Source organism: Xiphophorus couchianus, chromosome 9 (assembly GCF_001444195.1).
Source record: "Xiphophorus couchianus chromosome 9, X_couchianus-1.0, whole genome shotgun sequence".
Taxonomy (NCBI): Eukaryota; Metazoa; Chordata; class Actinopteri; order Cyprinodontiformes; family Poeciliidae; genus Xiphophorus; species Xiphophorus couchianus.
Window position 1 is genome coordinate 4,923,591 of NC_040236.1, and position 16,217 is coordinate 4,939,807.

Here is a 16,217-nt window from a genome sequence, read left to right on the forward strand (position 1 = left end):
AGTCCTGTAAAAAACCCAATAATCCAGGCTAAACCTCCAGTCCTGGCAGCAGACATTCAGATAAACCAATATCCAGAAAAAATAATCAATGCTTAAGGATCTTTCAGTGGGCATGCTGGTCCAAAACACTGACACTGATTGACAGTCGTTCTCCTGAAAAGCTCCTCTATAAAATAAATAGAGTATTGAGAAAAACTAAATTATGAATTTAAAGCTGACTTTGTAAAAAAAAAAAAAAGAAGGATGATTTGGAATAAAAAGTACAGGAATGAAAGAAAAATGACATAATAACTACTGTTACTGTAGAAACAAAATTTCCAGTAAAATGCTTTACTTTAATAAGCACATTTAAAAATATTTCACAATAATGGGCAAAGAATTATATATTTATTCAGTTTTCACACTTTCATTGTCAAATAGATATTGTATACTGAAGTTTCTTGTTTTACAGTGTAGTATTAAGTTATTTAATTTTGAGCATTTTGACGTTCCATCGTAGTAATTTACGTATTTTTGTGATTACATGTTTATATCTAGGTCACTGAAAACTTTTACTGGCATTTCAATCTGGAGAGACTCAGACGGAGAAAAGAAGACAATTAGAAGAGTTTATTGACATACAGAAATTAAAATCTTTGGCGCTCGGTCCTTATCAGCTGGGACTTGGTCAGTGATAGGACGGGACGTGGCTTGGTCCAGCTTGATAGGACATCGACGGTAGGCGGGACACTCCAAATAGAGGGTGCCGGTGGGGATAGAAAGAGTCTTCCAGTTTGAATTGGTGCCTAGGCTTCATTACATCATTACTGACCATCTGACCATCATTACACTGAAGACGCAACGGCACAGTGCCAACACGTCTTTTACCCCTTACACAAAGAAATGTGAAGTGATCCTTCACTTCACAGGATCTACTGTATTTATCCGCAGATTCAATTATTGTTCATTAAATAAAAATAGCAATAGCTGTTGACGTGTGGGAGAGCATTAAGCAAAGTTTTAAAACTTTGCTGGTAAGAACAAGTCTTACCAGCTGAGACTCCTTCAAAAGCTGTTCAATCGCTAGTAGTGACATGTCAATAACCTCAAATCATATAAATCATTCTTTTACTCGCAGGTAGGCAGGGTCATCTGACCATCATGACACCGAACATGCATCGGCACAGGGCCAACATGTCTTTTACCCCACACACAAAGAAATGTGAGATGATCCATATGTGGTGCATACATCTTAGTCACATCACCAATTTTAAAGGTAATACCATGTACATGCAATGATTCCCCGTATACAGTGCAGGGTTCTGAAAAACAAAAAATAGTAAAATATAATTAATTTTGTTCTATAAACTAAAAAAATAAATACGTGCAACTATGAATATATTCACTTTTGAATATGTATAGACATTTTGAGGTTGTAGAATGATATTCTCATTGGATACTAGTCAATCAAAAATGATTGTGTTTTTAGTTTAGTAATTATTCTTTAATTTTTACTGTACTCAAGTAGAGTTTGTTCTCATTCCTATGAAACACTTTTTATCATAATTTTGAAAATAAGATATTGTACATTTTCTAGATACTTTAAATGCAGTGGTGGGCCGTCAAGGCCTTCTCTGCTGGCCTAAAAATATCTGAATCACAGACTGATGTTAATTATATTTTGTCCATGAATACCTATTAAATAAATCCAAATGGTCTGTCCGCTTCCTTTCATTGCTAGCCCTCTGGTTGCGTTGCTTCCAGACGTGTATTTTCATATTTAAGCATTTAACCAATCACATTTCAGCCACTATTTGTTGCCAGGGTCAAAGAAATCTGCCTGGAGGCCCTGTAGCATAAAATAAATGTCGATCAAACTGTTGCTTCAACCAATCAGATTTTGAGTTGGCGACACCGCGGCCCTCTAGTAGACGTACGGAAACGTCAGCGTATTCACACTCTCTGATTGGATAGTCAAAGAGTGTACTAGCCAGAGCTAGCAAACTGCATCTGTAGCGAGCTGCACAAGCAAAGATGTTGTTGTGTTGATTTAATAGCTGGTTTGTCAATCCGCAATGGGTGAAGGAGGAGAAGAAATGGATTTGGTTAGAGATTTACTGTCAAAGCCATTTTCAAGACGGACTTTTCAAGAAAAGCTGGACATTGTTAAGCAAGGTCGGGCAACTCCGAAGCTAGCAAGCCTTTCACAACCGGGAAAAGGAGTTGTCCGCCATTTTCAGTCTACTAACTAAAACTTATGCCAGAAATAGGACAGTTCAGGCTCGACTTTCAGCATTAGCTTCGACGACGATAGAAAAGGACTTCTTCATGGAACTGAAACACACGGATAATCTGCACAACAGAGTAATTGAAATCTTCTTGAGGAAAGAAAGGAGGATGGATTTTGTGTACAAATAATCAGGATTTTTGGTGAGTAAAATGTTGCTATATTCCTAAATAATATTGCAATTTTATCAAGTTATTTTTAATGCTTTTTTATGTGTGTCGCAGCTATAGAAGTTTTATAGCCATAAAATAGTTATTGAGGGTTGGATTTATTCAGACGGAGCACTACTGAAGGCCTAGGTGTGAAATGCACTGCCCGCCACTGTTTAAATGTACAGATTACTCAAGAATGTTAACCTTTTATTTTTATTGTTTTAAACAATGTCAAAAGGATCTTGTAAAAAGATAGTTATTTGCTTTGATATTATGCAATTGCACATTTTATTATTGTTGATCGCAGCTGGAAGAATCATAAGCAGCAGAGGTTTTTAAGTAAAGAACTGGAACAGCAGAAATACCACAGAATGCAAAATGAAATGTTCAAATTTAACTTACTCAGGCATCTCATGTTTCCTTTCCATACACCTTTGTCGCAGGTTTTGAATGGGTCATATTAAGGAAGAATTATTGTTAAAACTTTGAACAAAACGTTTGGCTCGTCTCTTCCTTAACACAGCCGGGTTCTTCTCGGCGAGCAGCGGCCAGCTGTAAAACGAAACTAACAAGGCGTGTTGACGTCACAGATCACAGAGTTTAATTCATACAAAGCAATGAACAACAAAGCTGCAGAGATACAGAGATATGCATTTTCTCACAAAATAACAACACACAAGGAGAGACAAAAACAAACACGAAACACACAGACAGACAAAGGCGCCCACGTGGAGAAAAAGATGGAAAAAACTCTTCCTATATTAGCGTTACATTGTACTTTATACTGACTAGGCGTTTCCTCACTTTAATATATGCAAAGAAGGCGTTCCGTAATTCAACCAATCAGAGACCTGTTTCGGCCCCCAGAGAAACCCGCGAAACTCCCCTCCTTACAGCTCAACTCAAAGGTGATCTGTTCTCTGTCACACCAAACAGGGGAAAGTCCCCATTACCGAAGTCCTGATATAAATCTCGCCGACTCCCCTGAAGTTTCTTCCTCCCACATTCCAGCTGCCGTTTCCATGGAGATGCTAATTTTATGACCCTTGTGTGCTCTTAAGCAGACAGTGGAAGGCGTCTGCTTGTCTCCTTGGGCCTCTCTGAAGGGTCACACAAAGCCTGTTTTTCAAATAAGAGTGCTTAATATACCTTTACACATGTTGTAAGATTAAGTGTATTTTTAGCACTAAAATAATCATTTTCCTTAACAGTCACCATCCATAATGTACTTATTCTGACAGATATATTCAACTCTGTCACCAATTTGATAAACTGCATCTGATCTGATGAATAATTTGGTATCTCCATTTTCAAGAGTTGGTGGTGCTGAACAATGTGCAGCAGCTGAAAGAATGTGAACAATGAGAAAAAGGTAGTTTGAGATTGTGCTTTATTAAACTTATATCATTTAGGAAATACAGTATATTATTTGTTGTTTGCATCCTAACGGAAAGACATTGATTGCTGCCAATGGCATTTAGTATAAAACTCTTTTATACATTTCTCTTATCTCCATCTACAAATACTACTAAGTTTTCTTTCAAACAAATTATATTGTTCATACATAAATGCTTCTTTACCTGCGGATAGATAGACTTGGTCCTGACCCAGAATTTTGTTTGGAAATTTGTTTTGGGCTCGTTTCTTTTTTTTTGCTCCATGTAGGGAATTACTGGTCAAAAAGCAAAAATCTGTACTGTCACTACCAGTATGCTGTGAAAAACCTGAAATTGTAGCTTCCCTTTGCCAAACATGCTAATGTCCAACCGTTGAGCACATAATTGGACTTATGACCAGAAATAAATACCATGTGACCTAGCCTCCTGTCTGGTGTTGTCTAGTGTTTTTAAGCATGATGACCAGAGTGTCACTTAGTCAAATAAGTTATTTTAATTGTATTAGAGTGTAAATGCTGACACTTTAAATCAGCTTGGGTGTTAAATATTTTTAAAGAAGTGAAGTTTTTAGGTAAAAAAAATTGTTCAAGAAGTGATTTACTTGTGCACTCAGGCGGTGGAGTGCTCCACTTTCCGTTTCCCAAACAGCTACTTGTTGAACTCCCTTGCATGATGTGGTCTTGTTGACGACAGTCAAATGACAATGTATCTCCTTTACTTATAGCATTGCCTTGTACAGATGAAGTGATGCGAACAGTACTGGGTATGTCTGGTATTCTGCATTTCTCTGCCAAAGAACAGAAGTTTACAACATCAATGAAGTATGTTATAACTCAGTGAAACTAAACACTAATTTTAACAGTATTTTTTTTAAACCAGTAATTATAAAGTTGTTAATTTAAATTCATCATTTACATTACATATCACTTTTATGAAAATGACAAGAATGAGTGAGATTGTCAAATATGGGTCAAAAGTGTTGTTGATCAAAGATTTTAACTATCACAAATGTAAATGTTGCTTTACAACAATGCATGCAAATGGAATTATTTTGTTGTGGCATTGTGGATTAATTTGAAACATAATATGAAGTCAATAAAAGTTTAAAAACTATTTTTAAAATGAATTGATGTTAAAAGCATTCTATAAGTGGATTGGTTCTGTGTTTGCAAGCTGCACCCAATAGGAAGTGAACACACCAGAGCAGGTTGGAAACGGGGCATCCCACTTCCCCGTGTCTAAGCACTGAACTTCATCAGGACCCTCCATATCATACTCATCTTCACAAAAAAAACTTAATTTATCTCCAGGATTCACTAGATTATTTCGGGATGCACTTCTAAAACGTCTCAGTCCGTCACCCAATGGGTAAACTTCACAAGGAATGCCTGAGAAAACCAGAGCAGATCAGATGAAACACAAGTTTTAACTAAAAACTCTGTTTAAATTTTATTAAACCTTTTAGTTCATAAGCAATAAAAAGTGCATCTGTCAAACTACCTGTCATTTTCTTGAAGCATCTGTGCTTCAAGTGCATCTGTCATTTTCTTGAAGCGATGTAAAAATAAAAAACTAAATTCTATTTTTCCTATTTTTAGCACCATTTCCTCTTACCTGGACATATTTCCATTACGTGAACACTAACAAATCCTTTTGTACCAAAGTACTTAACTGTACTGGTGTTATTTATATATTTTTTGGAAAATAAGTATCTCACAATTTAGGGGAATTTACATAAATACTCAGGGAGAATTTATATTACAGTGTTTCCATTGGCTCTGGCTCTGATCTTAGATTAGGCTGGCTGATTTAAAAAGATCTGACTTTATGAAACTTGACGTAAAACAATGAACTAGAACAGAATAGAATAACTTTATTGATCCCCAAGGGGATGGGACCAAAAAAGTTAAATAAAAACTCTTTTAATAAGGGCAAAATATATGTTTTAAAATACTTTGGTGCAAGAGAAAAGAATAAGAAGAATAATATCATTTACTTTATTATCGGTTGTTATTTAAATTGCAGAAATATATAAGTAATAAAAAAACATCCAAGATTACATAAAATGATTTTTTTATTCTTGGATTTTTATGCACCACAAATCTGGAATAAGCTTCCTGTTCACTGTAGGAGTTCTCTCACAGTGAGCACTTTTAAAATAAGGTTGTTACTCTTACTCTATTGTTTTCTTTATTTTTACCTTTTTAATCTTAGTTTCATGCATGTTTCTAACTTCTAAATATAAGTAGATTGAGTCTGAAAGGTGATATATAAACAAAGTTGCCTTGCCTGAAATAAAACTTTCTTTGTGTTTTCTATAACAATGGCTTTAAAACATGAATAAAAAGCAGTTTCTTACCGTTCTGTGACCAGGAAAATTCCACGCTTAGAAACGCCTGGAGAACCAGGAACATAAACCACAGAGGCTTCATTGCCTGTGTTGACTTGATGTTTTCTGAGGAAGTTTAATTAGGTTGCCCCATTTTTATTTCAGCTGCAGCTCAAAAGGGTGACATGGACAGCCCACATATACGTCACTGTTTTTCTTCTACCAAGATGAACCCACCACTCATTTACAGTCTCACATCCTCACACATTTATCAAGACTTAAACTTATATATATTTTTAAAACAGTTAGGTTAGTCTTCTCTGTTTAAATATAACCTTTGCCTTTAAGTTACTGATTATTTCTAAGAATCTTGAGATTTTGTTTTGCTTAACAACTTTTGAAGGTCAGACTGGATTTGTTTACTATAAAACCAACGTTTCTGTCTGAACTGTTAGTTAATCATGTACATCTTTGTTTGCTTGGTTATCTTGTTCACGTTTATTTAAAGTCCCCTGGCATCTTCACCTTGTTTTCATGAGGGACAGTGGAACACTGGACTCAGTATTGTGAAACTAAAGTAATTTAGTGGTAAGATGATGATCAATGTATAAAGAACACTGTCTTGTGCAGTTTTATCAAACATAATTTTATATAGCTCTCTAGCAAATGCTGAGAAATGTATTACAATATATGCAAAATAAAAGTTTTGCTGATAAAAGTCATGCAAAAACTTGAATAGTCCAAACTTAAAGTCCAGTGCTGACAGGAAACATAAACCGTGAGCTCCCCTTTTTTGGTTTTGTGGAAAAAATCTGTGTAGTAAGTAACAGATGAGGCTGAGACTCTGGCAAATGGCAAAGAGCAAAATCTTTATTGCACCTGCAGACGGGAAACAGCACACTTCAAGCTGCAGTGAGTTCTGTTTCGACTTGGGGCTGAATGCCCTCTCGTTATTTAGGATTCATCGCACTTTACGTGATTACACAACCTGGCTCAGTGTCAGACAAAAAGAATCTATAAATTGCTTATCTTTGAGTTTCAGTTGAGCAGGTTTGCATGCACATTCGCACCCCAACTACAGAAATATGCTCTGTGTTTCCTGTGGGCAAGACGCCCTTAGGTTTATCTTAGCAAAACATAGTGGATTGACCTTTCGATAACTTCTGCTTTCTTACTGTACCATGACGGGTTTTCCCAAAAAGGTCTCTCTGTAGGTGGATGAACAGATATTGCGTACCTAAACTTCAACTGAACTTCTGTAAAATAGGAACATTGCCTTAGCATCTCTGACCACTGAACAGCCTGTTCTAACTTATTTGAGGAGGGTCAGAAGAGCATATTTCCTGTTGAGCTGCAACTGAATGCAAACCTTTAATAAAAACATCATAAAATGTACATTTAAAATGATTAAACATTGTTAATTTTTTTTTTCCTTCACAAGACATTTAATGTGATTAAATGAGTAAAAGAATTAAATGAAAACGTAAGAAAAATGATAAAACAATTTTTAGTTCACAGTTCCACTCCTTCAGCAGGCGTCTTCTACAAAAAAGGCTAGAGGCATCCAGTTATAGGCCTTTTTTATGCACCTCTCATTCCACACAGCATAGCCAACATTGGAGTTGAATCCAGAACCCTTTCTCTTCATTAAGTAAGAGGGATCTTCCAGCCCAGACTGACAAATTCTCCTCAAAAAGTGCTAACAAACAAAAATGACACCCCAAGTCTCAGGCTGCGTTCACACTGCAGCACCAAGTGACCCAATTCCGATTTTTCTGTCTTTTTTTTTCTTGCCTTAATGCAACTTGTATCTGATCTTGTTATGACACAGGTCCGATTCTTTTCGAATGTAACGCATCGGACATCCAGTCCACTTGGATGTCCGATGCATCGGACTGCGTATGTGGGGCACTTTCAGGTCATTTGGAGTTCACACTAGAGAACACATACAAGTTGTGACCACACCAAAAAAATCCCATTTGACAAAAAAGATTGGGTCACTTCGGGCTGCAGTGTGAATGTAGCCTTAGACTCTAAGCAGCTCAAACCCACAGTAATCCCCTTCTAATGAAAAGTTTTGGACATAGTAATAATAAATCATCACTGATGTAAAAAACCCAACAGTGTAATTTCTGATAATTTAAGAGGTGAACCTTAATGTAACAAAAAGATCTTATCTTTGCTGAGAAATTACATAACCAAGCTCAGATAAGTCAGCTGAATCATTTAGGTGCACAAAAACCGCCTGAAATTGAGCACATCAAAAAATTTTATTTGTAAGCAACAAATTAGAAAATGTCCCTGGTGAGATAAACTTGGTTGCAAACTGACACAAGTCCAATTACATCACAGCGCTCTCCCCTAGGTGTTTCCTTCTTATTTTGATCCGGCCATGGTTTCATAAAAACCAGACCATACTCGAAATGTATGTATTGGCATCACAAATTTGTTTGTGTTTATTTGTTTTAAAGTTTCACACATAAGATCAATGCCACTTTGCGTGTTTTACACGGATTGTCCACTTGACATCGCAATAGAGTAACTGAAGCACCACAGAGCGTCGGCTCGTTAGTCGATTAAATGGATGAAAAGCCAAATATATCATGGACATTCTTCTTACCATCACAACAGAATATCTTCTGATAAATTATTATTTCAGTTCAATCTAGTAGAGCTGTGTTTTCAAACTTTTTCAGGCTGAGGATCACATCACAATCATTTAACAAACACTCACAGACCATCTGACTTGAAACTGACCCACAATTACACAACCAACCTGAAATGGAAATATTATTCTCTTGACTAATCTATAAGGGTGTTGCTGTTTTATAAATGTGAGTGGCTACAACAAAACCACGTACAAGTCTCTTTGGGGCATTTTGAGTTATTTTAAGATTCTTAAAGTGTGGACTCTTATGTTTTACAAATTTTGTCAAACACATTGAAATAAAAACAATAAGTTGCTTTACTACAAGTGTTGAGTGAATTAAATAATTTAGGGCTATTTGTAATTTAGAAGCATAATAAATGAAAAACAGACTTGAGTTCTGCACCATTAAATTATTCGCCCATTTCTATCAACTGTATTAATCTATTGTATTTATCTGCAGAGTAAATTATTGTTCATTAAATAAAAATAACTGTTGACGTGGGGTAGAGCATTATAAGCAAATAAAATCATAAAAGACAAAGAACAGTTCTTACCAACTGAGACTAATTCAAAATCAATCAATCAATCAAATTTTATTTGTATAGCACATTTCAGCAGCAAGGCATTTCAAAGTGCTTTACATCATATCAAACACAGAAACACAATGCTAATCTATAAGGGTCCTGCTGTTTTATAAATGTGACTGGCCACAACAAAACCACAGGAAATAAAGAAAAATGACACAACAGCAATAGCTTCTATTGGGGTAAAAATCACAGTGAAATGTTTTATTTGAATAAGCACATATTAAAAGAAGAATGAATAATATTTCACAATAATGAGCATAGAATTTAATATTCTTTCAGTTATTTCACAATTTCATTGTCATATTTTTATCCATTATTTATTAATGCAGTTTCTTGTTTTACAATGTAGTATTTATTTGTTTAATTTTCAGCATTCTGATGTTCCATAGTAGTTTACATATTTTTGTGATTACATGTCTATATTTAGCTCACTGAAAACTTTTACTCGCAGGTAGGCAGGGTCATCTGACCGTCATTACACTGAACACGCATCGGCACAGAGCCAACACGTCTTTTACCACTCACACAAAGAAATGTGAGATGATCCAGATGTGGTGCATATATCTTAGTTTCATCACCAAAACGAAAGGTAATACCATGTTCACTCAATGATTCCCCGTATACAGTGCAGGGTTCTGAAAAACAAAAAATAGTAAAATAGAATTAATTTTGTTCTATAAACTAAAACAATAAATACTTGCAAATATTAATATATTTACTTTTTAATATTTACAGACATTTTGAGGTTGTAGAATGATATTCTCATTGGATACTAGTCAATCAAAAATGATTGTGTTTTTAGTTTAGTAATTATTTTTTATCTTTTACTGTTCTCAAGTAGAGTTTGTTCTCATTCCTATGAAACACTTTTTATCATAATTTTGAAAATAAGATATTTAATTGTACATTTTCTAGATACTTTAAATGTACAGATTACTCAAGAATGTTAACCTTTATTTTTATTGTTTTAAACAATGTCAAAAGGATCTTGTAAAAAGATAGTTATTTGCTTTGATATTATGCAATTGCACATTTTATTATTGTTGATCGCAGCTGGAAGAATCATAAGCAGCAGAGGTTTTTAAGTAAAGAACTGGAACAGCAGAAATATCACAGAATGCAAAATGAAATGTTCAAATTTAACTTACTCAGGCATCTCATGTTTCCTTTCCATACACCTTTGTCGCAGGTTTTGAATGGGTCACCATCCATAATGTACTTATTCTGACAGATATATTCAACTCTGTCACCAATTTGATAAACTGCATCTGATCTGATGAATAATTTGGTATCTCCATTTTCAAGAGTTGGTGGTGCTGAACAATGTGCAGCAGCTGAAAGAATGTGAACAATGAGAAAAAAAGTAGTTTGAGATTGTGCTTTATTAAACTTATATCATTTAGGAAATATATTACTTGTTGTTTGTATCCTAACGGAAAGAGATTGATTGCTGCCAATGGCATTTAGTATAAAACTCTTTTATACATTTCTCTTATCTCCATCTACAAATACTACTAAGTTTTCTTTCAAACAAATTATATTGTTCATACATAAATGCTTCTTTACCTGCGGATAGATAGACTTGGTCCTGACCCAGAATTTTGTTTGGAAATTTGTTTTGGGCTCGTTTCTTTTTTTTTGCTCCATGTAGGGAATTACTGGTCAAAAAGCAAAAATCTGTACTGTCACTACCAGTATGCTGTGAAAAACCTGAAATTGTAGCTTCCCTTTGCCAAACATGCTAATGTCCAACCGTTGAGCACATAATTGGACTTATGACCAGAAATAAATACCATGTGACCTAGCCTACTGTCTGGCGTTGTCTAGTGTTTTTAAGCATGATGACCAGAGTGTCACTTAGTCAAATAAGTTATTTTAATTGTATTAGAGTGTAAATGCTGACACTTTAAATCAGCTTGGGTGTTAAATATTTTTAAAGAAGTGAAGTTTTTAGGTAAAAAAAATTGTTCAAGAAGTGATTTACTTGTGCACTCAGGCGGTGGAGTGCTCCACTTTCCGTTTCCCAAACAGCTACTTGTTGAACTCCCTTGCATGATGTGGTCTTGTTGACGACAGTCAAATGACAATGTATCTCCTTTACTTATAGCATTGCCTTGTACAGATGAAGTGATGCGAACAGTACTGGGTATGTCTGGTATTCTGCATTTCTCTGCCAAAGAACAGAAGTTTACAACATCAGTGAAATATGTTATAACTCGGTGAAACTAAACACCAATTTTAACAGTAAAATCTTTTTTAAAACCAATGATTATAAATGTGTTCATTTAAACTTCTCATTTACCCCATAAACTTTTATTAAAATGCCAACAATGAGTGAGATTGTCAACTTCGGGTCAGAAAGGTTGTCAATCAAGGATTTTAACTATCACAAATGTAAATGCTGCTTTACAACAATGCATGCAAATGGAATTATTTTCATAGAGGCATTGATTAATTTTAAACATGATAAAGTCAATAGAACCTTAAAAACTATTTTTAATTGATGTTAAAGGCATTGTATAAGTGATTTGATTCTGTGTTTGCAAGCTGCACCAAATAGGAAGTGAACACACCAGAGCAGTCTGGAAACGGGGCATCCCACTTCCCCGTGTCTAAACACTGAACTTCATCAGAACCCTCCATATCATACTCATCTCCACAAAAAAAAGCTTAATTTATCTCCAGGATTCACTAGATTATTTTGGGATGCGCTTCCAAAACGTCTCAGTCCATCACCCAACAGCTCAACTTCACAAAGAAAACAACAAAAAAGAACAATATAGACACAAATGAGGTAAAACATAACAACTTGTTGCTGATTGAACAAATGCTTGGTGGAAATCTAATCACTAATCTAATAAATAAAATCATTATTTAAAAGCTCAATTTTTTTATTCACATAGATAATCTTTGTCCTGTATTAAAATTTATTTTTGAGCACAAAAAGGAAAATCTCCAAGGGGGCAAATACTTTTTTTTACATCACTTCAGATGAACGTACCAGAGCATGATGGGAAGGAAGCGCTCCATTGGCCGGTTGGTAAGCATTCAATTTCCTTTGAGCCGTCCAGCTGATAATCAGGACCACAGACAAAACACAGCTTGTGTCCAGGTTTCATCGTTCCACAAGTCGGTGTTAGTCCAGATACATACAGATTAGGATCCAGTACACCAATTTCACAAGTGTTCACTGAAAGAAAAACAAGGAGTTAATAAAATAAGAGAATATGTCAGAAATGTAAATGATTAAAAAAGAAACCAGAAAATATCAGGATCTGGATTAGTTTCCCCCTTAGAACGGCCATTTAACAGCCGTGCATTGCCTTTTTGTCCACGAATATTTCCATTACGTAAACGCTAACAAATCTTTTTGTACCAAATACTTAACTGTACTAGTGTTATTTATATATATTTTTTAAAATAAATATCTCACAATTTAGGGGAATTTACATAAATACTCAAGGATAATTTATATTGCAGTGTTTCAATTGGCTCTGGTTCTGATCTTAGATTAGTGTAACCCGGGTATAAATTTTAACTTCCATTCCCCCATTATCCGGTTTCTCCACTCCCTGTCCCATTTATCTCAAATCTCGCGATATCTTTAATGTAATGTCAGCGATTCTTGCGAGATTTCTACACAGCCAATCGCTGTTGGGAATCAGTGTCACATGTACCATCGCAGCCTATCTGCTAGGTATATTAGCAGGAGCCGAAACATTAGGACGCGTTTGGAGGAGCAGAGCGGCAGGTTAGTTGAGCGTTGTGTCATTCATCATTCACCTTAAATCTGTATGATGCTTACATAATGTGCTGAACTGTAGGAGCCAACTACTGAGAGCCATAAAGGAGGTGAAAAAAATCTGTTTGTGTGAGATAAAACTGCGGAGTTGGTGAGTGTTTCCGTGTGTGATTTAGCATTAGCTCATTGTCACTGTTTGTTGGTGTAGCTGCTAAATGACTGACTGTTAACCCATTTGATGGACAATAAGGTGCCTTAAATATTTATTGAGCACTTATTTTGATTTGGTTTTTTTACATTTCATGTTAACTAATTTATATGGTGCATATTTATTGGATTTTTCATGGATGTAATTTATATTGAATTTTATAATTATTGAAAATGCATATTAACTGAAATGGACTGTTTTAGAATTATTTATAATGCAAAGAGTGCCATTTAATGAATTTGTGTGCACACCATAATGTTTTGATTATTTATTTATATATATACTGAGAAAATGGTCCTGTTTATTATTCAGGCCAGGTTCGATGGCGAGCTAGAGCCCAAGAAAAGATTGCACTTTTGGTGCTGGAAGACTTCTGCTTCTCCTGCCAGGCTGGTAGGAGGCTCCTTGCAGCTAATGAATAATTTTGTCCCCACTCTGATCTGACTTTAGTCAGCTGATGACCTGCACTGCACCAAGCATTTTAATTGTAATCTGCTTGGGACCTCTAATCAACCCCAGCTTGGGGGTAGATGAACTGAAGGGTGTGGGTCCATTTATGTTGGAACTGTGGGTTTGATACAATTTGTTTATTGTTTTGTTTGTCTTTTTTTGCACATTTTTATATGGCCATTTGGATGTTTCCACTGTTGTAAATATGTATATAATTTTTTCACACTATAAATACAAGGCACTCGCAAGTGCAACTTCTAGTCTGTCTGCTCCTTCACGAGTCGCACTTACCTTCTGTGAAAACTAGCCCATTGATCTTATTGGTCACAATTCATTTACATTTATTGAAAATATAGTAAATTATCTTTACAAATATGCTACATTAGGCTGGCTGATATAAAAAGATCTGACATTATGAAACTTGACGTAAAACAATGAACTAGAATATAATATACTTTATTGATCCCCAAGGGGAAATTGATTATTTGTTGAGAGCTTCTCCATCTTGGGTAATAAATACAAAGTTTGTAATATATATATATATATAAATATATATATATTGTACCTAAGAGTGATAAGTTCAAAATGACTAGATATAAATAAATAACAAGCAGTCACATGCAATATATTAATCAATAAATAACCTATAAATGAGTGCAAGATAAGTATAAAATAACTAAGCTATTTCTTCCCCTCATGTAATAATTATAAGTATTTATAGTGTTTGATGCATACTAGATACAAAACTATGTTCAGAGCCCAACTTTCCAATGTCCTGCCTTTTTCATAAAATCAAGTACAAAAGACGTAGTTAATAATAATAATGTGTGTGTAATGACTGACACACAACATGCATTAATCTTTCATTGTAGTTAATGAAACAGTGGGTTTGGACCAAACAAGTTAAATAAAAACTCTTTTAATAAGGGCAAAATAATATGTTTTAAAATACTTTGGTGCAAGTGAACAGAATAAGAAGATTAATATCATTTACTTTATTATCGGTTGTTATTTAAATTGAAGAAATATACAAATAATAAAAAAAACATCCAAGATTACATAAAATGATTATTTCTTCTTGGATTTTTATGCACCACAAATCTGGAATAAGCTTCCTGTTCACTGTAGGAGTTCTCTCACAGTGAGCACTTTTAAAATAAGGTTGTTACTCTTACTCTATTGTTTTCTTTATTTTTACCTTTTTAATCTTAGTTTCATGCATGTTTCTAACTTCTAAATATAAGTAGATTGAGTCTGAAAGGTGATATATAAACAAAGTTGCCTTGCCTGAAATAAAACTTTCTTTGTGTTTTCTATAACAATGGCTTTAAAACATGAATAAAAAGCAGTTTCTTACCGTTCTGTGACCAGGAAAATTCCACGCTTAGAAACGCCTGGAGAACCAGGAACATAAACCACAGAGGCTTCATTGCCTGTGTTGACTTGATGTTTTCTGAGGAAGTTTAATTAGGTTGCCCCATTTTTATTTCAGCTGCAGCTCAAAAGGGTGACATGGACAGCCCACATATACGTCACTGTTTTTCTTCTACCAAGATGAACCCACCACTCATTTACAGTCTCACATCCTCACACATTTATCAAGACTTAAACTTATATATATTTTTAAAACAGTTAGGTTAGTCTTCTCTGTTTAAATATAACCTTTGCCTTTAAGCTACTGATTATTTCTAAGAATCTTGAGATTTTGTTTTGCTTAACAACTTTTGAAGGTCAGACTGGATTTGTTTACTATAAAACCAACGTTTCTGTCTGAACTGTTAGTTAATCATGTACATCTTTGTTTGCTTGGTTATCTTGTTCACGTTTATTTAAAGTCCCCTGGCACCTTCACCTTGTTTTCATGAAGGACAGTGGAACACTGGACTCAGTATTGTGAAACTAAAGCAATTTAGTGGTAAGATGATGATCAATGTATAAAGAACACTGTCTTGTGCAGTTTTATCAAACATAATTGTATATAGCTCTCTAGCAAATGCTGAGAAATGTTTTACAATATATGCAAAATAAAAGTTTTGCTGATAAAAGTCATGTAAAAACTTGAATAGTCCAAACTTAAAGTCCAGTGCTGACAGGAAACATTAACCCTGAGCTCCCTTTTTTTGGTTCCACTCCTTCAGCAGGCGTCTTCTACAAAAAAGGCTAGAGGCATCCAGTTATAGGCCTTTTTATGCACCTCTCATTCCACACAGTATAGGCAACATTGGAGTTGAATCCAGAACCCTCTCTCTTCATTAACTAAGAGGGATCTTCCAGCCCAGACTGACAAATTCTCCTCAAAAAGTGCTAACAAACAAAAATGATAACCCAAGTCTCAGGCTGCGTTCACACTGCAGCACCAAGTGACCCTATTCCGATTTTTCTTTCGATCTTTTCTTTTCTTCTTGCCTTAATGCAACTTGTATCTGATCTTGTTGT

At 35.0% G+C, this 16,217-nt stretch overlaps 2 protein-coding genes and 2 long non-coding RNA genes across 5 annotated transcripts in view; 1 reads left to right on the plus strand and 3 right to left on the minus strand.

Moving 5' to 3' along the window:
- Positions 1-1,092: 1,092 nt before the first annotated feature.
- cfh (complement factor H) overlaps positions 1,093-16,217 on the minus strand; it is a 28,828-nt gene continuing 13,703 nt past the window's right edge. Inside the window, exon 18 of the mRNA XM_028027699.1 lies at positions 1,093-1,217. Coding sequence (XP_027883500.1) covers positions 1,108-1,217 — 110 coding nt within the window. The 3' untranslated portion in view covers positions 1,093-1,107. The remainder of the gene's footprint in view (positions 1,218-16,217) is intronic.
- Positions 3,633-5,227, minus strand: LOC114150910 (uncharacterized). Its single transcript, XR_003596857.1, has 4 exons — positions 5,015-5,227; positions 4,417-4,602; positions 3,999-4,090; positions 3,633-3,762 (listed from the first exon to the last, which is right to left on the minus strand). It is a non-coding gene; the product is annotated as an uncharacterized LOC114150910 (long non-coding RNA).
- Positions 9,551-15,299, minus strand: LOC114150909 (P-selectin-like). 2 transcript variants are annotated; one of them, XM_028027702.1, is made up of 6 exons: positions 15,139-15,299; positions 12,383-12,571; positions 11,366-11,551; positions 10,948-11,039; positions 10,530-10,715; positions 9,847-10,016 (listed from the first exon to the last, which is right to left on the minus strand). In XM_028027702.1, exons 1-5 carry the CDS (start codon positions 15,209-15,211, stop codon positions 10,539-10,541), a joined length of 717 nt encoding a protein of 238 aa, XP_027883503.1. In that variant the 5' UTR covers positions 15,212-15,299; the 3' UTR covers positions 9,847-10,016; positions 10,530-10,538. The 2 variants fall into 2 exon arrangements, with proteins under 2 accessions (XP_027883502.1, XP_027883503.1); XM_028027701.1 differs by lacking the exon at positions 10,948-11,039 and having other exon boundaries at positions 9,551-10,016; positions 15,139-15,298.
- Positions 13,139-14,029, plus strand: LOC114150912 (uncharacterized). Its single transcript, XR_003596859.1, has 2 exons — positions 13,139-13,274; positions 13,644-14,029. It is a non-coding gene; the product is annotated as an uncharacterized LOC114150912 (long non-coding RNA).